General features: G+C 46.1%; 2 protein-coding genes across 5 annotated transcripts in view; one reads left to right on the top strand and one right to left on the bottom strand.

Annotated features, from left to right (window-relative positions):
* The window catches only part of SLX9 (SLX9 ribosome biogenesis factor), a 58,738-nt gene extending 54,362 nt beyond the window's left edge, over nucleotides 1–4,376 (bottom strand). The window contains exon 1 of the mRNA XM_077316848.1: nucleotides 4,150–4,376. Within this exon, the coding sequence (XP_077172963.1) occupies nucleotides 4,150–4,272 (123 nt within the window). The 5' untranslated portion in view covers nucleotides 4,273–4,376. The remainder of the gene's footprint in view (nucleotides 1–4,149) is intronic.
* Nucleotides 4,377–6,006: 1,630 nt separating this feature from the next.
* The window catches only part of ITGB2 (integrin subunit beta 2), a 50,228-nt gene continuing 32,446 nt past the window's right edge, over nucleotides 6,007–23,788 (top strand). The window contains exons 1-3 of one of the 4 annotated variants that reach the window (XM_077316767.1): nucleotides 6,007–6,101; nucleotides 13,880–14,052; nucleotides 22,180–22,254. In XM_077316767.1, coding sequence (XP_077172882.1) covers nucleotides 22,197–22,254 — 58 coding nt within the window. In that variant the 5' untranslated portion in view covers nucleotides 6,007–6,101; nucleotides 13,880–14,052; nucleotides 22,180–22,196. Of the gene's footprint in view, nucleotides 6,102–8,474; nucleotides 8,597–13,879; nucleotides 14,053–22,179; nucleotides 22,255–23,788 lie in introns of those variants that run through there. The other 3 variants (XM_077316758.1, XM_077316780.1, XM_077316773.1) reach the window with 3 other exon arrangements.

Raw genomic sequence — 23,788 nt, 5'->3', positions numbered from 1 at the left:
TAGCTGTCCACAGGCGGGCTGCGCGGCTCCACGTGGCTGCGAGCATCCTCCCGTCATCGCCTCCAGCAGGCTGCCCATGGTGGGCTGCTGGCTGGCGTGGCAGCCAGCGTGGTAATGGCGACATGGGTGGAAGGCGGCGGTTTGGGGGTGCGGGGCGGGAGGCGCTTAGCTGATTGGCCCCTTGGGGCCGGAATGGCAAGCGGAGGGCCCAATCAGCCCTCCACTTGCCATTCTGGGGGGAAGGGGCCAATGGCTACCCTTCCTCATCACGGACAGGGGCCAGGGTCCTTACTATTTTATTTATACCGCTCCTGCGGAGCGGTTTAAGATTATATTATTTGCTAGCACAGACAAGTGAGCAATTATTATTCTGTTGCTTTGCCACACACAGGGGCAAGCCTAGTAATGCAACAAATTTGCCCATATTGGCCATGTAACCAGTTAGCCCACATTTTTTGAAATCAATGAACTCCCCATTTCTAGGAAAAACATTACATGGAAAATAAGATAATCCTGTCACAAGGCCATGGACCACGCTGAAACATGAAGCTGATTAGCACTCACAGCACTGAATTAATTGCAGTGACCCCTAGCTACATCAAACCAAGAGGAAAAGTGGGGTATTAATGTTTTAATAAATAAAATAAATTGCACTCACTAAGAACAGGCCTTTTAAAAAATGCTGAAGAAAAGTTTCTGTTTCTCTGAACCTCTGCTTAGGTTTTGCCACAAAGATAACAGACATGGGTCTCTTTTCAAATGGTGTCCTGTACCACCATCTGGTGGAGAACACATGAAGGTAACAGACTTCTGTTTCCAAACCCCATTTGTCCAAGATGCTGCAATCATAACCAATGTTAAAAGTGTGGGATTTTTTGCGAACCAAGAAAATACTGTAGCACAGGCCTGAAAGCCAGCTTGGTGTAGTGGTTAGGAGTGCAGACTTCTAATCTGGCAAGCCGGGTTTGATTCTCTGCTCCTCCTAGCATGCAGCCAGCTGGGTGACCTTGGCCTTGCCACAGCACTGATAAAGCTGTTCTGACAAACAATTATATCAGAGCTCTCTCAGCCTCACCTACCCCACAGGGTGTCTTGGTTAGAGGAAAATGGAGGTGATTGTAAGCTGCTTTGAGACTCCTTCAGGTAGAGAAAAGCTGCATATAAGAAACAACTCTTCTTCTTCATAAGGGTGCCTCATGACACACCACAGGCTGTTCAAACAGCCACTTTCTCCATGGAGATTCTTTGCTCCCCTTTCACCTGAAGAGCTGTGTGTACCCCATCTTTGTGTATCTTCACTGGAAATTAAGTTCTGGAGAGTTCAATTAGACTAGCAACTAGTATTCATTAAACTGGTGGAGGAGGAAAGAGAATCAGACAATTATGTTTGAAATAAAGTAATTTAAAAGTGAGTGCATACACATTTTTTTTAAAATTACTTCATTTGTAGTAATGGGTTTAAACTTCAAGTACAACGATATAGGCTAGATATCAGGAGAAAAATTTTCACAGTCAGAGTAGTTCAGCAGTGGAATAGGCTGCCTAAGGAGGTGGTGAGCTCCCCCTCACTGGCAGTCTTCAAGCAACGGTTGGATACACACTTTTCTTGGATGCTTTAGGATGCTCTGGGCTGACCCTGCGTTGAGCAGGGGGTTGGACTAGATGGCCTGCATGGCCCCTTCCAACTCTATGATTCTATGATTCTATCCTACCTTAACAACGAATGACACAGAAAGTGGCTTGTGACATTTTCCCTTCTCTTCTACTTCATCCTCAAAACAACCCTGTGGGGCAGGTAAAGCTGAGAATGTTAATAAACCCAGGTCAATCAGAAAGCCTCCATGGCAGAATGGGGATTTGAATCTGAGTCTCCAAATCCCAAAAGCCAGGCTTTCTCAACCAGGATTTTTTTAAAACTCTGGAGTTTCTTGATGGCCCTAGAAGGGTTTCCTGAATGGGTGGGACTTAATTTTTAATATAGTTTTTAAATCTGTTAAACATTTATCAGGTAATATGACTATATATGGTCATGTTGACCCCCCCACACACACCTAAATGGCCAATGATGGCCCTGGAGGGCATGTCAACAGCTATGCTTCCCAACCATATTCTGCACAACTGTGCCACTTCTGGGCTTTCCTGAAACCTGAAGAATCCTTTTTGGGAGTTCTCAAAGGTTAAAATGTTGAGAAAGGTTGCCCTAAGGCAGGGGTAGTCAAAACTGCGGCCCTCCAGATGTCCATGGACTACAATTCCCAGAAGCCCCTGCCAGCAAATGCTGGCAGGGGCTTCTGGGAATTGTAGTCCATGGACATCTGGAGGGCTGCAGTTTGACTATCCCTGCCCTAAGGTGACACTGTAACAAATATACCACACTGGTTCTCAAGGGAATACAACAAACAAAAACAAACCTCAAGGTAAAACAGTTTACAATTACAATATGCAAAGGCTAGTGTTTTCATAAGGCCCTCTGTACAGCGAGGATTGATATTGGTAGCTGAATTTGGAGAACTGTAGGGGGAAAAAAGAATGCAACATACTTCACATAGCTGTTAACCAGCATCTACTGTGTGATTTCTTCTCATAAAGTAAGGTGACCAGATTGTCCCACTTTTGGAGAAACATCTGGGGGTAGCTGGCAAATTGTACTTATGTTGAAATTTAAAAATATATATTACAATACTCTTTTTTGCGTTCTATGCTTTCTATGAAACTTTTTATTGCTCCATATAGACCAAATTTTTAATTAAGAACCCCCCCGATCAATGGTATCCCGCTTTACCAATGTTAAAATCTGGTCACCTTATCTTAAGTGATCATAAGTCCAACTGTTGACATGACACCTGTTCTCTCTTCCACCATTCTATCCTAGTGGGCAAAGAAGAGAGTATCTGGCCCACCATAATTCTGCAGGGATCCATGGCAAATGGGAGGATTCAAACCTGGTTCTCCCAGAACCCCATCTGGAACGCCAACCACTACATCAAGCTGGTTCACAACTGAATACTTACAATAAAAGGATAAAGCGAATACAACAAAAGCACAGAAAAGGAGAGTCAATGAGCAGAGATAATGAAACAAAAAAATTGTACATTCATGCTCACATATTTGTAAATTTTAAAAGTATCTCAAATTCAAACCTTTTCAAGACATTCACACTGGAACGTGACCCCCCCCCCCTTATATTCCTGAGATTAAAACACAGTATATTTTTATTTCAAACAACCATGCAGAGAGTCATTTTCATTTTTGGCTTTCAAGTTTCCCTGTAATATGGGTTTAATGTAATAATAAGAATTTAATTTTTACAGCCCATCCTTCACAGTTGGCTCAATGTGGGTATGAAGAAAGTCATGATCTGATGGCCTGCAGTATAGCATACACATTCACCACCAAGCCATTTCTGTATTCCCCAGCAAATGGGAAGAAAAGGAGGTGTTAGGAAAGAAAATCATCAAGCTTACTCAGGACGAGCCCCCTCACATTCAACAGGTGCTCTGTAGTAGCCCATTCTATACATGCATGGGAAAGAAATGTGAGAAGGTCCTTGGAACCACTGTGTTGGAAGGGGCCATCCAGGCAACCTAGTCCAACCCCTTACTCAAAGCACCAGCAGCCAAGGAAACACGCAAGCAGCGCCAATGCCACACTTTCCCAAGTGCACAATTCCTACACATCATCCCCGTCACCATTACTACTACTACTACTACATTTATTTTTCTCAGGAAGGCAAATTGTATCCTAGGTAAAAAAACAAAACTGAAGCAAAAAAAAAAAATAGAGATGTAAAGAAATTACAGACATTACAACAAGAATTAGAATGAACTGCCCGCTCTTTCTGTCGTGGGAAGGGGTAGGGGACCGTAGAGATGGCCATTTGAGTTGGTGGGTGTTTGTTATACTGTTAGGTCAACTTCAGCAGGGAAGACTCCAGAACAGGGGTAGTCAAACTGCGGCCCTCCAGATGTCCATGGACTACAATTCCCAGGAGCCCCTGCCAGCATTCGCTGGCAGGGGCTCCTGGGAATTGTAGTCCATGGACATCTGGAGGGCCGCAGTTTGACTACCCCTGCTCCAGAACTTCTCACCCAGCCCAGCCTCTCTCCTCCTCCCCCGCGATGGCAGGAGCCAGCCCTGCCTCTTCCTCACCTGCTTGGGCGGCCCGGGCCAAGTCCCGATTCCTTCCTCCACCTGAGCCAAGCCCCTGCACGGCTGAGGCAGCTTCGGCGCCACCAGGTGCAACTGGGACCGTCTCACCACTTTGCCCACCATGGCAACAACAAAGGAGCAACACGCCACGCCGCTAACCAAGAAGTAAATCGGCGGAAACAGCGTTAAGACCGCCTTTATAACCCTTCCCCCGGAAACGCTGCGTCGGTGCTCCCAAGTTCCGCTTCATGAGCAGGCGCGCCGGGGACTGAGGCCTCGGCGGCCGTGGCTCGTTGCCATGGAGACCACGCCCCCCGCTGGGCCCGCCTGCGCGCGCGCCGCCTTCCAGGCAGGACCTGGGGATCATCTCCTGGAGTTCCAACTGGCCTCCAGGAGACAGAAATAGCTACTTTGTGGGAGCGCTGTAGGACATTTGACCCCCGCTGAGAGCTAACGCTGGAAACGACCCCCACCCCCAGGCTTTTACCCCTGTAAATCTCTAGGAATTTCCCCAAATAGAGTTGGCCAAACCTTAGGGATGCCTCCACCTCCAGGTGGGACCAGGGGATCCCCTGGAATTGCAGCTCATCTCCAGGCTACAGAGATCCATTCCCCTGTGGAAAATTGATGGTTTTTGAGATGGGTTCTAAGCATATTGCCCCACTGAGGTCCCTTATTAATTTATTAATTTATTAATTTATTAATTTATTAATTTATTAATTTATTAATTTATTAATTTATTAATTTATTAATTTATTATATTTCTATACCGCCCTCCCCGGAGGCTCAGGGCGGTTTACATTAAACTTATAAACAATACATGGAACAGTATTACTTCATGAATTGATGGTTTTTGAGATGGGTGCTAGAGCATATTGCCCCATCGAGGTCCCTTTCCTCATGAATTGATGATTTTTGAGATGGATACTAGAGCATATTGCCCCACTGAGGTCCTTTTCCTCATGAGGTTCCATCCCCAAATCTCCAGGAGTTTCCCAACATGGATCGGGCAAACTTGCACCCCATTCCCTACTGGTGGCCATAGGGAACCTGGCAACCTTATGTGTAGGATCCCTTGCCAAAGCTTCCCTAAAGCCGAGCTGAAAGTAGCCCCTTTTCTCTCTCACCAGAACCTCTGCATTCTGGCTTTCTCCCTGAAGGAGGAGGAGGAAAGCTGTGAGGTGCTACTCTCCCCATCAAGGACTGCTAATTGACCTGGAGGGAAAAAAATGTCCTGCCCCTTTTAATACAGCCTTCTGCACTAGGTGGTGTGATTTGCCGCCATACCTTTGGTCATTTGTACAGGTTAACCTGCTTTAATAAAGGGCCAGGATATTTTGCTCTCTAGGCCCATTTGCAATTTACATATCAATATAAAAAAACTCTAAAATGAAAAGTCATGTTTCTACCTCATCACTTAACAGGGATTTTTTTTAATTGAGTATATTCTAGTCCTGCCCTTCTTGGGGAAGTTCATAGAATAGAATCATAGAGTTGGAAGGGGCCATACAGGCCATCTAGTTCATAGAAGGGGCCATACAGGCCATCAGCCCTAAGCATCCTAAAGCATCCAAGAAAAGTGTGTATCCAGCCTTTGCTTGAAGACTGCCAGTGAGGGGGAGCTCACCACCTCCTTAGGCAGCCTATTCCACTGCTGAACTACTCTGACTTGAAAAACTTTTTCCTGATATCTAGCCTATATCGTTGTAAGAGTACAAAACACTGTTCTCAAACTGAGAATAGTTTTGTTTGAAGAAGAGGACAAAGGCATTTTCTTGAAACTCTGGAGACAGGCGTGAGGTAGCCAACAAGTTCTGCCACTTTCAAGACAATGGCCTAAGCCACCTGGTTCTGTTCTTTGAGCAGTTACAATGCTAAGCGCTTCCTGTCTCTGCACACACCACAACCATGCAAGACTGGCCAGGGCGTTGCTCGCCCTAGAAGAGACGGAGGTGAGGACGGCATGCGTTTTCATGTTTTGTTCCTGTTTTGTGCTTCTCGTTCATGCAGTGTGCTCTGATATATTTAATGTAAGCCTGGAATTTGGTTATAGAAAGGGAAACCTTTATACATATGATGGAAATCTGTTGAAGAGAAAGGAATGGAGAAAACAAGCACGCCTTGTTTTCCCTTGGCCACTTACTCTCCAATTGTGTCTTTATCCCATGTCTTTCTAAATCAGGGGTCTCCAACATGCTGCTTATGGGCACCATGACACCCACCAAGTTTGTTTCAGAAATCAGCAGGTGGGATCAAATTGGGGCTTTTGTAGAGCAAGGCTTCTGACTGGCTGCTGGAAATTTGATTGGCTGCGTTATTTGCTTTTTTTTTTTTTTTAATGTTGCTTTTGCAGCAACCGACACCACAATATGGTCATCATCATTGCATGTCAGAGTGTAAGTTGTGGCAGCTGTTTTGGGGCTGTCTTTGCCTCCTGCAACAGCCATTAGCATGCTGGAATTCCAAAAGTACCTGCAGGTTCAAAAAGGTTGAGGACTCCTTAATCAAGGGAAGTATCTGAACATAAAAATAAAATGATAAGAGGGTGCTGGGAAGAGTTGGGGCTCATTGCCTACCAATCAAGTAGGCTGTCCCATTCTTGATTGGCTTTTAATTGGACAGACAGCCAATCAGGAAGGATATCTCTCCCCCTGGCTGCCTCCCCTTCCATATGGAAGAAGTGCCAGATCAATAGGCGGGAGCTGGGTGGACGGCCTGGGACTGCGGGCCGGGGAGGGGGGATTGAGCCCCTGGCTGCACTCATCCTAGCCCCGAGCAGCCCTGTCCGCAGCCTTGCCAGGCCTTGGCTGGGCTGCTGGGCGGGAGAGGGTGAGCCAGTCCCTGCCAGTGCTCCCACTGCCCTGAGCAGCTCTGGCTGCAGCCTGGCAGAGCTGGGCAGGGAGAAAGATATGGAGTCCCCGCCAGTGCCCCCCCCCAGACAGGCCCAACGAGCGGACTCAGTGGCCCTTTTCTAGGTGGCAGGGGAGGAATGGAGTCCCCCACCAGTACTCCCCCCTGACCTTAAAACCTCTCCAGGCCTCAGTAGGCCTGCCTGGGGGGGGGGGTAGGGAGTCCCCTCCAGCGTTCCCCCCAGTGTTCCCCCCTGGCCCCCAAAAGCCCGCCATGGCCTCAGCTCACCTGCCTGGGGCTTTTTTGCTAGTATTATCATAAAATTAGAAATTTCTAGAAGTTTCCCAGTTTAGACTTGACAACCTTAAGTCTGTCACTAACCTTTTGCAACATGTTTCTTTGATTAACCAGTGTTTCACCGGGTGTATGCGCAAGGGTCATGATTCAGTATCTGTATTAGGTTGGCTGGTAATGAGGATCTTTCTCATAATTCCTGAATTTGGTATAAAGACAGTCAAGAGATAGCCAATGAGTTATGCCTTTCAAGGCAATGGCTCCTGGGTGGCCTTCTCCTTGGCTTGTTTTCAGAACAGTGAAACAGGCTGCAATTCTGCTGGTACTTTCCTTGGAGTCATTTAATAACACAGGGCTGCATTCTGAGTAGACCTTAGGCTTACTCCCCTGATCATCTAGTAGACAAATGGTTTGTTAAAAAAAACAACCTTAAATAGTCACATCTGTAAAAGATAATGTGCCTGGTCTGTGCAGAGGAAGTAAATCTCTGTTACCCAACAGTGATAATGGTGATGCAAATAATCCATCGTATGAACAATTTGACCTCCACCCAGATATGAAGAACAGCCCAGAGAAACTAATGGGCCACTGTGTGGTCTGATTCAGATGGTCTGATTCAGCAGGACTCTTATGTTCCTAAGTTCTACCGGTGCGTGCATGTATGTAAAAAAAAAAAGTCTGATTCAGAAATGAAAAATGGGAGACTGGAGCCCACATATCCTCAGTTGTAAGTGCAGATCTCTGATCCTGCACTCAGAGAACCGCAGTTTCCATATATGGCCAAGAGAAGATAGAAACAACTCCCTCACCTGAGAAGCTTACCAGAGAGGGCTCTTTTCCACATCATCATATGAGTTTAGAAACTGAAAAGGCCCACCCCCACCCCACCCCCAAGTCTTTCATGTGAAAGTGCAGCACCTTATTGTTTTTATTTTTCTTTAAGAATAATAATTGACCTTCTACCCTAGAGAGAAGCTTTGCGTAGGAAATTAAGAAACGCTATCCTGTTATTGAACGGATAGTTGGCTTCACATCGCATCGCAATGATAATAAGAGCCTTAAATCACAGGGGTTGCATGTAGTCTCCGTAATGAGAAAATAATGCTTGGAGGCCCTGGGAGGGGAATCAGACTCAGCGGTCAGCACTGGATTTGTGCCCTGTGTGTGCACCCAGGTGGGCTGGCTTTGGAGGAAGTAGCCAGGTGGAGCCAAGATGCCTGGTGGGGGGAGGGGGGTTAGTGAGCTTACTTTCTCTTTTTCAGCAATGTGGAGAAGGAAGACGATGTCTTGGGCTGCAGCTGAGGTAGATTGCCAACTTCATCTTGGAAAATTCTGGAGATTTGGGGGGGGGCAGGGTTGAAGCAGGGAGAAGGGGGAGGGAGGGAGCTTAGCATGGTTGCAATGCGGCCATTATCTCCAGAGGAATGGATCTTTGCAGTCTGGAGACATTTCCCTAGGATCCTCTTGGACAGTGGCAGTGGGTGAGGATCCTGTCCCCCACAGCCAGTGTGATTTAGTTGGATGTAGATGATTTGGTTGGATGAAGAGGCTTGGGTTCAAATCCCCATTTAGCAGAGAGGGTTAGTGTGTACCCTGTTGTATTTTCTCAGCTTGACCTACAAGTTTCTCAGAAGTGAGCTTGCACATTGGTGCAAGAATCCCATTCCATTCTCCCCTGCCCATTTTTCAAGTGGTGGTGGGAAATGGGCGGAGGGTGGGGCAAGGCTGGGAGGTCTCCCGTTTTGGTAGACCTGCCCCCTCCTTTCGGCGTGAATTTACTATTGCTGTTCTGATTTGGGACATTGCTATGGTTTCCTTTAATTCTTCTTAGTGATTTTTTTTCAAAACCTGGTTTTCTATTGCCATGTGGATGATAAGGTGTGCATTTCTGCAGGTCCCTCCCACTTCAATACCATTTCCTTTTCTCCAGTTCTGCTATTGCTGGTATTTTGCTGCTGTTTTCCCTCCACCACTAAAGGGCTTTTAAAAAGTCTGCAATTGACATAACTTTATATGATATGATGATATGGTATGATGTTAGAGTGATGTTATTCACTAGGTCAGGGGTTCTCAACCTGGGGGGTCAGGACCCCTTTGGGGGTCGAATGTCCGTTTCACAGGGGTTGCAGCAGGGCAAGCAGCTTGGCGGGGGGGGGCGCCAAACACACAACAGCCTTTTGGGGGATACATCAAGATCGTGAGTTTGTTTGTCTGTTTGGAGCCTGGTGGGACAAGAGGCAGAACTGAACTGAGAAACCCTGGGGGGAAAAAAAACAATTTATATACCATCATGAGCAATGGATCTTCACGCCATTGGCCAGTTTCGGTTTAATTTCTGTGAAACCCTTGCATAATTTCATGGTTGGGGGTCACCACAACAGGAGGAACTGTATTAAAGGGTCAAGGAATTAGGAAGGTTGAGAACCACTGGACTAGGTCCTCTGAGTTCCCAGTTTTGATTTAAAGGGAAAGTAAGGCTGCGTAAGAGAACATAAGAAGAGTCGTGCTGGATCAGACTAGTGGTTAAACTTAATGATGTTCATTAAACTATAGTACATTATATTCGTAAACCGCCCTCTTAACCTTATAGAGGGAGCCCGTTCTTGTTGGGCACTTGGTGGGTTTTTGGGATGGTGTATTTTCTGTTTTATGTGTAGGGAGGCCAGTGTGTTTCTTTGGTGTTAACTTTCTGACTTCAGCCATAGGTCTGGTGGAACAGCTCTATCTTGCCCAATACAAAGGTTGTGCATGGCGTGGATGATAACTGATTGATATTTCTATTTCCTTCCTTTATAAACACCCATGGAAAGCAAGCTTAGGAACAACTAGCCATATGGAAACGTGGTTCAGTGCTGTTAGCGTCATGTCCAGACTTGGTGTCCAGCTCAATCTCGTCAACTCTTGGAGGTTAAGCGGAGTCAGCCCTGTTTAGTGCAAGGAAGTTCAGTGTTATTAAGCAAACGGAGAAATCCCTAGGGCAAGGGTGGCCAAACTGTGGCATTCCAAATGTCCATGGACTACATGCTGACAGCACATGCTGGCAGGGACTCATGGGAATTGTAGGCCATGAACATCTGGAGGATCACAGGTTGACTACCCCTGCCCTATGGGATTCCTACAAGTCAGCTGCAAATGTGGTGATATTTTACACCCACGTTAAATGAGTATTTCAGGAGATGCTTATTCACGGGTCAGGAGGTTTTGCTTAACTCCCACTTGGGTTTCATCAGTCAGGAAACAGACATTTCTCATCTTGGACTGCCAGCATTTCACCACATATTTGCAGCAATTCACTTCCTCCAGGGACAGCTGAAATTTGCAGCTGGGCTTTAAAAGGAGGACACCCTAGTCCCCAGTGCATTGGACTGATAACAGCTTCCAGTGGTTAGAAAATTGGGCTGCTATTGCATAGGGGTGCTAACTCATGGTCGGGAAATTCCTGGAGATTTGGAGCTTAGAGCCCAGGGAGGGAAGGGATCTCAGCAGAGTATAATGCCATAAAGTATATCATTCAAAGCTGCCATCTTCTCTAGAACGGATTTATATTGTCTGGAGATCAGTTGTAATTCCAGAAGATCCCCAAATCCCACTGGAAGGCTGGCAATTCTGTGGGTGGTGGCAGGAGGGCATTTCACCCAACCTCATTTATAAGATAGTTATCTTCATGGACCTTTGATATTAATAGACCCAAGTTATTAATGTAGAGCCAGTTTGGTGTAGTGGTTAGGAGTGCGGACTTCTAATCTGGCATGCCGGGTTCGATTCTGCACTCCCCCACATGCAGCCAGCTGGGTGACCTTGGGCTTGCCACAGCACTGATAAATCTGCTCTGACCAAGCAGTGATATCAGGGCTCTCTCAGCCTCACCCACCTCACAGGGTGTCTGTTGTGGGGAGAGGAAGGGAAGGCGACTGTAAGCCGCTTTGAGACTTGTTCGGGTAGAGAAAAGTGGCATATAAGAACCAACTCTTCTTCTTCTTATATGGCTTAAAATATAAAATAGAAGGTATAAAATAGAAGGTAGTGTGTTGAAGTCTTTGTTAGTATCCTTGAAAAAACCCAGTTATGAAATAAGTTCACTGATGAAGTAAAATACGGAAATGAGGTTTTATACCTAGGAACTCGTTCTATTGTTTGAATAAAGTTCTTGCCATTGCTAGCTTGAAAATTTCTTTCTTCTTTACTAGGACTATGGCATTTCTGCCCCATGTAGGCCAGAAATAAGGGTAGGAGCGGAGAAGTCAGCCCAGGACCCCCATACCATGTCACTTTAGAGCTCCCACGGACCCCCTTCAGAAGTCCACAGACTTAGTGGTTGGGAATCCCTGAACTAGTCCATCACTCAGTGTGTTTCAATAAGGAACTGTGAACTTTCATCTTCTTCTTCCCCCGTATGCCATTAGAAGTTTGGCTATTTCTGCAACAGATTGTGAAAGCAGCAGTCAGGAGGGTCAAGGCCTAAAGATGGTACCCGTATGCCCAGTCCTGGTGCTCCAGGCTGCACCTCCCTGGCCCTCCATTGCATGACCTGAAGCCCTGACATGATAAAAACCTTGCCAGGCTGACTTGCAGCCCAGCAACTCCCTCACACTCTTTGTAGCTGAGTTGTGGCTTAGCTGTGAACTTTGAAAGGAACCTGTTAAAGTTTTGAAGGCGAGGCAGAAAAATGAAAGTTAATGTCATACTGAAAGCAAAGCTTAGCTCTGCTCCCATCCCCTTCTTGTTGGCAGCCACCCCACGTTCCCCCCCAGAGGGGAAGCAGTTTTCCCTTTAATTCAGTTTAAAAGGGGAAATTCCCAGGAAGCCCACATGTTGTGCTCAGAAATAGCATGAGAGCCAGCTTGGTATAGTGGTTAGGTGTGCGGACTTCTAATCGGGCAAATCGGGTTTGATTGCCCACTCTCCCCCATGCAGCCAGCTGGGTGACCTTGGGCTCGACACAGCACTGATGAAGCTGTTCTGACAAAGAGCTCTCTCAGCCTCACCTCCCTCACAGGGTGTCCGTTGTGGGGAGAGGAAAGGGAAGATGGTTGTAAGCCACTTTGAGACTCCTTCAGGCAGAGAAAAGTGGCATATAAGAACCAACTCTTCTTCTTCAGTAATATCAGGGCTTTCTCAGCCTCACCCACTTCACAGGGTGTTGTGGGGAGAGGAAAGAAGAAGATTTGGTTCTTATATGCCACTTTTCTCTACCCGAAGGAGTCTCAAAGTGGCATACAGTCGCCTTCCCTTTCCTCTCCCCACAACAGACACCCTATGAAGTGGGTGAGGAAAGGGAAGGCAATTGTAAGCTTCAGAGATATTATTGTTCCTGTTCTGGCATTTTAAGCTGAAGGAAAGCAAAATAAAGCCCTGAGCTGGGGATTGCTTGGACTGCCTCCACAGGGCAGCTGGTCTCTGTGTAGTTCTCATTGCTGCTGCAATAGCAGAAGCATTTACGGCAGAAGCTGAGTATCTTCAGAGTGTCTTCAGCCACTTTCCTTGTCTTAGATCAGGGGTCTCCAACAGGATGCCTGTGGGCACTGTGGAACCCACCAACACATTTTCTGACAACCCACTAAGTGTTTTTTGAAAGTGGGCAGAGCCAAGTAGAGCTTTTGCCCAGCAAGGTTTCTGATTGACTTTGCAGATTCAAAAGAAATGTTTGGCAGCAGCTGCCACGATAACCCAAAGTTCTGCATTGTGTTGCTGAAATTAAGCAGTGACAGCCAGTGTGTTACTGCATCCGCCTTCAGCCCAACAACATAATGGCTGATTGCAATGGCCTTCTAGTTCCTCCAAATTCCCAGCTTTAATTTTTAAAATGTCTTTCAATCAAGGGCTTTCCTTCCCCTCACTTTGCTGCTCTTTGCTAAGCTTGGATTTGTGTGGCATTTTAAAGATCACATTCAAAGTAGGGGAAGGTGTGCATTTTTGACAGTCCTGCTCACATTTGCCTTGCCTCTGAACCTGAATGCTATTCATTTCCGCACTCACTTGAGGGCTTTTCAGACTGTCACAAATCAGGAATTGTCTGATGGCTACAGTGCTATAATGTGATAACAGTCTATTTTGACAATGTTTGAGTTCCCAGATTTTTAAAAACTACGGCTCAAAGCTTTCTTTGTGAAGTTATAAGAGGAAAGGTCCAGGCTACACACTTACCCTTATAATTCCATAAGGAAAAGGACTAAGGACTTAAAGGAAAAAAGAGAAAGCTGGGAACTAATGCATTGTTGCAATATATTAACACCATTGCACAGGAAAATGACAGCCACAGAGGGTAGAGGCAAGGAACAGACAGGGAAAATTTCTGTGTGTCTCTTGACACAGTGACCACCTCTGTGTTCACTGCAGTCACAAGAGCAACCTGGAAGAATCAGCTCCATGCCAAACTAGGCCTGGAAAAGTTTTCATCAAAGCCTGGGGAAACCTAGGCAGGGAACAATGTAATGTGGATGCTTCAAAACGTGGGTTGCAAACAAGATTAAAAACTTGTGAAAGTAACCTTGGTTCCCAGCAGTTTCATCAGAACTTTACACATTCTAAGAACTAGAGTGCGAAAAAAGGTCTACCCATCCTCCTTCAGTTCTCACTTCCTTTGCAGCCCACAGAAGATGTATAATGCTAGGAGAAAGAAGGAAGAGGCGTAGCCGGCAACCGCGGTCTGAGAAGCTGGCTGTTTTTTTTGTTCAGAAGACCTTTCTGCATAAGTGAAAGAACTTCCACTTTATCGCAACGGGCAAAGTACAAGGCAAGAAGCCACCGGGACCACTGAATGTATGTTTTTAGAAATTATTTTCTTTGTAGCCTCCCTCCCATCACTGTGGGGGGACAGAAATTAATATGTCTGTGTCATTTGCCACTATTGTAGTCCCCACTCTCCCCAATCTGCTTTATGAACCATCAGCTGGTTTGTACCTTGTATAATGCTCTGAAACCCTGCTTTGCGGAAGGCCCAAGCCTTCACTGTGCTATTAGTAAACCTTTGTAGTTGTAAAGTTGGTTATTGTTGAGCTTGTGGGGACGGTGTGTCGTCCACCGAGTTGTGCTGTCTGTCTGGGGGTACCACTAGACTTCTTCTTGAGGATGTTTCAGTAAGGAGCTGATGATGATGTTGATGATGATGTTAGTGGCCATTCAGTCATGTCCAACTTGTGGTGACCCTATGGCTCAGCTGCCACCATGATCCTCGATCTTGCACGACCTCCCTCAGCCCTGCAATGTTCTGGCCAGAGTCCATGTTGATAGTTTCTAACCACCGTGTTCTTTGCCGGCCTGGTTTCCTTTCTCCACTGACCAATCCTAGCACAATTGCTTTCCCCACGGAGTCGGACGGCATGATATGGCCAAAGTAAGTGAGCCAGAGTTTCGTGATTTTGCCTACCAGTGATCGATGAGGCTTGCTATCAGGCTAGGGAGATAAATACATGGCAACCAATGTAACCCAGCCCTGAATGTGTTTGTTGTTTTGTTGTTACTAAAATCAAATAAAAAACATTTAGGGTGCATTAATCCTTTCCCTTGCCAACCATTTTTACCAGCCCAGGGTTCAAAATGTGGGTCTTTTCACGGGATTCTTCACCTAGCACCGGAACCCACTGCTGTACTTGAAGTAAGCTTTCAGACGTAGCCCCCCCTCGACAGTGTGTAAAGCTGCAAGCGGTGCCATTGGCTGTTTGGCTCTCTTTGTGGCCGGGAGGAAGTTGCTGGGAAGGAGAATGACGAAATGCTCAGAAACAGTTTTCAGCGTTTGCTGCGCTCCCGAATAGCTGCTAGCATCCTTTCATCACGGCTTCTTGCTGGATTGCACTTTGTAGGGCATTCGTGCATCTAAAGGTATTCAGCTCCCCAGCAGTGCGATGAGAGGATCTAGGGTAGGCTGTAAAACAGGGGTAGTCAAACTGCGGCCCTCCAGATGTCCGTGGACTACAATTCCCAGGAGCCCCTGCCAGCATTCACTGGCAGGGGCTCCTGGGAATTGTAGTCCACGGACATCTGGAGGGCCGCAGTTTGACTACCCCTGCTGTAAAACCACCTGTCAGTGATCAGGCCCAGCGCTCCAGCTGAGTGCCTCAGACAAAGGTTCTTTTCTGATGGAACCAAAAGTGTAGTGAGATGTAACAGGAGCTCAGGGGCCCCTGAAAAACTAATTGGTTCTGTTATGCTGTATTTGGTTAAGTTGTGAAATCTATGGGAGCAATGTACTTTTTTCTAATTGAAAAGGCTCCAAGTAGAACTGAGCAGATATTAAAAATCCTTCAAGAAAAGTGCCCCCCCCATGGATGACTGAGATCATGGAGTTTTTAAGGTTCAGGTTCCAGATGGGAAGCTGCATTTTTCCCCCATTCTCAGCCTTTTTTGACCATGGCCTTTTTAGGAACTCTTCTCAGGTCCCAGGGCCTACTGCAATAGACTGGCTGCTTGTGCAGTGAGCTAGGCTAACAAAGGCCTGAGCTAAGAGTGAATAAACTGGACTCCATGTACTTTGTCTTAGGAACACGCAAATCAGATTTCTAGAACATTCGGCTAAGAGAAGAATGTGCGTAATTTTTTGTTCTCGAATGGATTTTCAAGCACACACAAAGTGATGGATTACATGATTCCTTTTTCTTTCTCTTGACAAAGATAAAACTTACTAGCATTTAATGGTGTTATACGTGACAAAATGAGCATTGCATTGGTTCAGTTAACAGCCCCCCCCCCCCATAAACCATTGGGCTCCCCTTCTCACGTTTTCCTCTTCAAATGTTCCAGGGGCCTCCTGGGGTCATTTGGGTGGTCTGTGACTACAATCCTGGGAAGATTTTTTTGGGAGTAAACACTGTTGAATAAAATGGGACTTACTTCTTAGTAGATCTAATTAGGATTGCTCTCCAGTAGGTCTTCTGGCATGTTTGAAACAGATGGATAGAATTGGGTTAAATCCACAATGTGTCTCTATTTAGGATTGCCAGCACTGAACACCTGCCTTTTATAATACCTGTGTGCCAAAGGGGGTTTCCACTGTTTTTCACCACTCCTATTCTTGTGCTTCTAAAAGCAACCTGACGAAGAAATCCAGGAAGTATATTTCCTATCACATGGGAAAAGGGAGAAGGAAAAATGGCACCTATGCAAGTTTATTTGTTTCACATTTAAAGACTGAGGAGGAAAATCGGATAAAAACATCGTAAGAAGAAGTTTTGCGAGTTGATGTATCTGTTTCACAAGGGAACTTTTTCTCTGGAGGGATGGACCCGAACCAGTGGGATGGAATTAATTCCAAAGAAATTCCATCTGAACATCAGGAAGAAGTTCCTGACAGTTCGAGCGGTTTCTCAGTGGAACTGGCTTCCTCAGGAGGTGGTGGGTTCTCCATCTTTGGAAATTTTTAAACAGAGGCTGGATAGCCATCTGACGGAGAGGCTGATTCTGTGAAGGTTCAAGGGGGTGGCAGGTGATAGTGGATGAGCAATAGGGATGTGAGTGTCCTGCATTGTGCATGGGGTTGAACTAGATGACCCATGAGGTACCTTCAAACTCTGTTATTCTATGATTCAATTGGTTGAAGCCGGCTGACTCAACATCTGTTGGTCCCCCAAACACCCCCTCCATGATCTGAGTCATGCTGACCTCTCACGGGTTCATGTCAAAAGTTGAGAGTTGTTGTCACACCGTGAATCTGTTATAGTATCTTGTTATAATTTGTTATGTTCAATTTTGGAATCTATTGTCGCTAGATTTCTATTTATATTCATGGTGTTTTATATAAACCACCCTGAGCCTCATAGGAGGGCGGTAAAGAAATTCAATAAATAAACTTAGCCTGCTGAATTTCTGCCTGTTGTATGGCTATTAAAGGGACATGCCATCGCTGGCAGTCTTCAAGCAGAGGCTGGACAAGTATTTATCCTGGATGCTGAAGGCTGATCCTGCATTGAGCAGGGTTGGACTAGATGGCCTGTATGGCCCCTTCAACTCTATGATTCTATGACCCTTGCAAGATAAAAACTTGTCAATTTTACCTCTGGGTACCTGGTTGAAAGGTCATTCTTACCATAGTCTCTCTGACCTCAGCAGTTCAGTCCAAAGCAATCTCCCCTTTCAGGAAGTCTTTAGTTGGACATCTGCCAGCCTCTAAATCCAGTGGACCAAAATGGTCTACATTCTTCAGAGAGACAGCATTCAATCCAATCGCTTTACTCTTTTGCATGCCAGAGCTGGGCAGAAGAGAAGAACAATTCCTCAAGGTGCAGTCCAAAGATTTTAAAAATCTGGGCTGTGGAAAGTAGGCTAGGAGAGACATTTCTCAAAATGGATCTGACGCAACACTGGCATTTGTAGCTTGCTAATAACCCACCTTTTTGTTAGAAAAGAAAAAGACATATCTGACCTCCAATCTTTGTCCTTTTTGTAGCTAAATAACTAATGCTGTGTCCCAATGGCTGTAGTCCTAATGACATTTACTTGAGAATACAGAATTTAATTTCAGGCAAATATGCAATCCTGATTATGTTTGTGAGTTATTAAGATTTAGAGATATTTGTGTAAGATACGATCATAGATCTATCAGAACAAATGCCTTCCCTAGAATTCTTTCACTCCCTTCTGACTGCCTGGGTCTCAAGCAGCTGTCCGCATTCTTCATCATGGCTTCCTCCTGGATACAACAACAACAACAAACCAGCAAAAAGATGACGACCCACCATCACAGATGGGAAGAAAGCTGATCAACTGGCTATGCGCAAACCAGAGAATCTTCTTTATTTTTAAACTGGAACCACTAGTTCTTCCTCAGTGGCTATGTTTCTAAATAAATGAATCATAACCATATCAAAAATTGTCATCCATTAGTTAAAATGTTTATAATATATTTCATAGAGAATATTTTAGAAAATCTAACATGTAAACTTAGCACCCTGGGTCTGAAATTCCAGCGTTTCTATGATATTTATTTTTTTATTATTATTGGATTTCTACCCTGCCACTTCTCCAAAGACTCATGGTGCATTACAGGATAATGGCCACAAAACACTATAAAAACCCATACTATAACAATACCCCCTCCCCAACAGCAACAAGAAGATTTCCCTAATCCCCCCTGACAGCCACCCTAGGGCGGGATGCACAGGTGTTAATGCAGGGACCTAATCCCATGGAGGGGCCTGGTTGATCTTAAACCCTGGCCTCACCCAAAGACCTGGCAGAAGAGCCTACAGAAGAGTGTATTGTAACCGTTTTAAACAAATGGGTGACAATTTTTGATATGGTTATAATTTTTTTTTATTTAGAAACGTAGCCACTGTGGAAGAACTTTCTCCTTGAAAATGAGCCCAATACTGGATCTCATTTCAGCAGTTATTTTTGTTTAAAAATAAAGAAGATTCTCTTGTTTGCTCATATTTATTTTTATTTATTTATTTTATTTATTTTTGGATTTATATACCGCCGTTCGCCAATTTGATCTCACAGCGGTTCACAACATAGCATTAAAAATAAAATCCCCAATAAAACATCCCCCAACTTACATCATACACGTGTATCATACCTACTAGCGGCAATTGTCACAATTCCCATCCCAACTCCTCCCTCTATGTTCAGCATGGTGGGTAGGATAACATTCAAAGAGATTGGGAGCCAGTCCGATAAATCTTATTGGAGGGGATCCACAGATGGATGTACGGGAGACTGCCCTGGCCAGTTCATAGCCAGTTCATCAGCTTCCTCCTGGGTACAGCTGGAGAAACCTAGGAAAAATTCCTTTTTCTTCAGAAGTCACTTTTTTTAGCTTGGGGAAATGCACATGACTCAACAGTGACAAAAAAGTGGAGTAGGCGGGAATATGAACCAAGAGGGAAGTAACCAACCTCACAGGGTTGTGTGTGTGCATGCATAATGTCACAACTGCCTTACGGTATACCCTTAGGGTTTTCAAGAGATGTTAGAGGGTGGTTTGCCATTGTCTGCTTCCACATTACAACCTGGGGTATTCCTTGGAGGTCTCCCATCCAAGTACTAGCCAGGACCAACCCTGCTTGGCTTCCGAGATCCAATAAGATCAGGCTAGCCAGGTCAGGGCTCATTAGAGAGGGTAAAATAGAGGAGAGGAGAACCAGGTGTGCTGTGGTAGGATAACAATGTGACAGAGATACAGGAGCTCTATAAAGAGGAATGAGATGAGGCATATAGGCCCAGGTCATGTAGGAAGCAGAGAGAGTGTGATGCATTGGCTTGTTTCAAAAATGTCATACGTTAGAATTAAGGACCTATGTGGAACATGAGTGGCAAAAATGTATCTCACACAAGTGCCCATCAGTACGTAGCCCTGAAATCCGCCCTTCGCATTTCACCAGATGAAGAATTAGGTTGGTTTGATCACTCAAGCAATCCTTGTCCCTATCATTTATATCAGGGGTAGTCAAACTGCAGCCCTCCAGATGTCCATGGACTACAATTCCCATGAGCCCCTGCCAGCGTTCGCTGGCAGGGGCTCATGGGAATTGTAGTCCATGGACATCTGGAGGGCCGCAGTTTGACTACCCCTGACTTATATCCACCTGGCCCCTCCTATGATTCCTATCAGACAACCCCGTGACAATGTCCACATTTGGGGTGATTAAAAATGCCCAACAAACTAGGTGTTTAAGCGCAGGACCTTCTTGCATTATCCAGCAGTGTGCTTTATGACAACTCCACAGCAGTCTTGCAGAACTGTGGTTCGGCAAGAGACACCGTGCTTCTCCGTCAGTGAAAAACTGCTGGTTCATTTCAAGGACTCAGGAGGGAGCCAGATGCAAAGCCAAAGCTGAAACTACGGTTTCCAGACAAGAAAACCACACCGCTGAATCGTGTAATATCCGAGGATGTGCGAATTGCCTGCAGGATTTGACTCGCATGTGATCATGCTGTGTTAGGGGGTTGTTTTGTGTGTTTGGTTGCCAATAGTTGGTTCTTCGTTAAGTAAAGACTGGCTTTGCTGTTCCCACAGCTGGGGCCAGCTTGCCCACTTGGCCAGCCTAGACAATTGTCTAGGGCTCCGGACGGGTAGGAGACACCAGGGGGGGTAACAAGAAGCATCTCTGAGTGATACCTCTGGCCCCAGCATTGCTAGTCAGGACCTTCTCACCAGCTACCTTTCCCCACAGAAGAAGAAGAAGAAGAGTTGGTTCTTATATGCCGCTTTTCCCTACCCGAAGAAGGCTCAAAGCGGCTTACAGTCGCCTTCCCATTCCTCCCCCCACAACAGACACCCTGTGGGGTAGGTGAGGCTGAGAGAGCCCTGATATCATTGCCCGGTCAGAACAATTTTATCAGTGCTGTGGCGAGCCCAAGGTCACCCAGCTGGTTGCATGTGGGGGAGCGCAGAATCGAACCCGGCATGCCAGATTAGAAGTCCGCACTCCTAACCACTACACCAAACTGGCTCTCCTATGATTCCTATCAGACAACCCCGTGACAAGAAAAGATCTGGGAGATTTCCGATCAGCCTAGTTTCAGAGCAAGTGATAACTCCCTCTCCTCCACCCAGCTCTGGCCTGGCAGCCCAGGGGGCACCTGAATCCGGGAGCTCCCAGTTTGGCCCACAGCTATTTCACTTCTGGAACTCGGGGAGCACCTTTTTCTGAGCACGCCCACCAGCTGAATCTGTAGTGGCTTTTGCATGGCAGCTTGGGTAAACCCAAGTCCATCCACCCCAACCCAGCTCAAAGTGCCGTGCCTTTGGTGCTGTTGCTCATGGTGCAACCATGTCCATGCACAGTTGGACGGCTGGGGTTGGGGTAGCCTAGAGCAGGGGTAGTCAACCTGTGGTCCTCCAGATGCTCATGGACTACAATTCCCATGAGTCCCTGCCAGCAAACGCTGGCAGGGGCTTATGGGAATTGTAGTCCATGGACATCTGGAGGACCACAGGTTGACTACACCTGGCCTAGAGGATGCTGAAGCCACAGTTGAGGGTGAACCCACCGTAGTGGGGGAAGGGATTACCTGGCCCACTACGGCACTGAAACTCCTTCGTCCAGCCCTGCTCACAGCGCAGTAGGTCTGGCCAGTTGCCTGCAAGGTTTCTTGAAGAACTTTGGCCTAAAACCTTTGTTGCTTTTCAAGTTCACAATCCCTCCCTGCGTTCTATGAAAATCACCATTAGATTTCTGCCCTTTAATGCAAATGCCCTAGAATAAAGAGCTGTGGTGTAGTGGCTAAGAGTGATGGCTTCTAATCTGTTGAGCCAGGTTTGATCCCCTGCTCCTCCACATACAGCCAGCTGGATGACCTTGGGCTAGTCACAGTCCTGTTAAGAGCTGTTCTCAGAGCAATTCTGTCAGAGCTCTCTCAGCTCCACCTCCTGACAGGGTGTCTGTTGTGGGGAGAGGAAGGGAGGGTGATTGTAAGTTTTGAGTTACTCCTTTGGGTAGTGAAAAGTGGGGTATAAAAACTAATTCTTCAAATACATCTCATTTTTTGAAAAAAGCTGATATATTTGCATTTTCATAATCATCTGCCTCTTGTGGCGCAGAGTGGTAAGGCAGCGATATGCTGTCTGAATCTGTCTGCCCATGAGGTTGGGAGTTCAATCCCAGCAGCCGGCTCGAGGTTGACTCAGCCTTCCATCCTTCCGAGGTCGGTAAAATGAGTACCCAGCTTGCTGGGGGGTAAACGGTGATGACTGGGGAAGGCACTGGCAAACCACCCCGTATTGAGTCTGCCAAGAAAACGCTAGAGGGCGTCACCCCAAGGGTCAGACATGACTCGGTGCTTGCACAGGGGATACCTTTACCTTTACCTTTTTAATCATCTGCCTCTACACATTTCCTTTTCCCCAGGAAAATATGTTTCTATATTCTTCCACATGTTTTAGACATGCTCCTTAATGTACTTGCCCCTAAGCTTCCCTTACAGTTATTGAGTGCAGTCATTTGTGTTTAGTTTCAGTTGTGCCGAGGATGATTCCTGAACGCTTCCTTTTGCTCTCAGGAGCTGGGCTGGTGCTCCTGGCCACAGGTGAGTATGCTCCCTGCTTTTTGAAAGGAGAGAAAGCAAAGAGAATGATTCCCTTGAAAGTTGGGCGCATTGTACTTGCCTACCATATCATAGAATCATGGACTCATAAGAGTTCTCCCTGCCCTCCTCCAAGGGACAACTTTTCAGATACTTCAAGAGAGCCATCCTGTCCCCTCTCAACCTCCTCTTCCACAGGCTGGACATTCCCAAGTCCCTCAACCTTTCCTGAGACGGCTTGGTCCCCAGGCCCCCGGATCATCCCCGTGTCTCTCTTCTGTGCCCTCTCAAGTTTGTCCACATAAGTAAGGCATGGGAGGCTGTCAGGTGGTGGCAAGAGCATTGCTAAAGCACATTTTTTGAATGATATTGGGTGCTTTGATGCACAGCAGCCCTGTTAGGTTCAAATGGCCTTAAGAGAATGTCCTGTCCATCTGCCACTCTAACAGTAAGCAGAATGCTATCTGACAATGAGATTTGAGTCCAGCAGCACCTTAGAGACCAACAAGGCTTTCCAGCTCCTTTCATCGGGTATATTCTCTGACAAAGGGAGCTTTAACTCTCAGAAGTTTCTACGTCGACCATCGTATTGATCTCTCAGGTGCGACTAGACTCACACCTAGCTGCTTGAAAGCGGGCCAACACGGTTACCCTCTGAAGCAGTCTACCACGTAATTTTTTTCATAGCTGGCTGGAGTAGAGCAGAAGATTTGCCCCAGATTTGCACGTAATTGCACCACACTGTCAGTCAGTCAGTCAGTCAGTCAGTAACCTTTTATTGGCATAAAATGTATAAGACATATAAAAATAGGGTTTAAAATTTCAACAAAATAGTAAAATGGGGTTACATAACCAAACAGATCTTAAAATGATTAAATAAACTATAAAAGATAAAATACAAGGTAGGCAGCATATTATAAAAGCATCTTAATTAAAACTCTGGCAACTAAAATGGTTATCTCTGGGTCTTTGTCAGAGAGCAGAGATTGCAAGGTCATAGATTTACTTACAGAAGGCTTGTTTCCCAGCAAGGCAACAAAGCTGTCATCCCGACACTGCTCATATAAGGGGCAATCTAACAAAATGTGTGAGACAGAGTCAGGGCAACCAGAACCACACGGACAGAGTCTCGCATGGTATGGGATATGGTGGAATCTTCCCTCTAAGACCTTTGAGGGGAAAGCATTCATTCGTGCCAGGAGAAAAGCTCTTCTCAGGGGTGGGACATCAAGGAGATGCAAATATGTAGGCATAATATTTCTCTGCATAATGATGCCAAAGAATGCTGCTGAGCAGACTCGAGGCTGGGTAGAAGAAGAAGAAGAAGAAGAGTTGGTTCTTATATGCCGCTTTTCCCTACCCGAAGGCGGCTCAAAGCGGCTTACAGTCGCCTTCCCATTCCTCTCCCCACAACAGACACCCTGTGGGGTGGTTGAGGCTGAGAGAGCCCTGATATCACTGCTCGGTCAGAACAGCTTTATCAGTGCCATGGCGAGCCCAAGGTCACCCAGCTGGCTGCACGTGGGGGAGCGCAGAA

This window comes from Paroedura picta, chromosome 1, assembly GCF_049243985.1.
Source record: "Paroedura picta isolate Pp20150507F chromosome 1, Ppicta_v3.0, whole genome shotgun sequence".
NCBI lineage: Eukaryota > Metazoa > Chordata > Lepidosauria > Squamata > Gekkonidae > Paroedura > Paroedura picta.
This window is presented reverse-complemented; position numbering and strand designations above follow the sequence as displayed.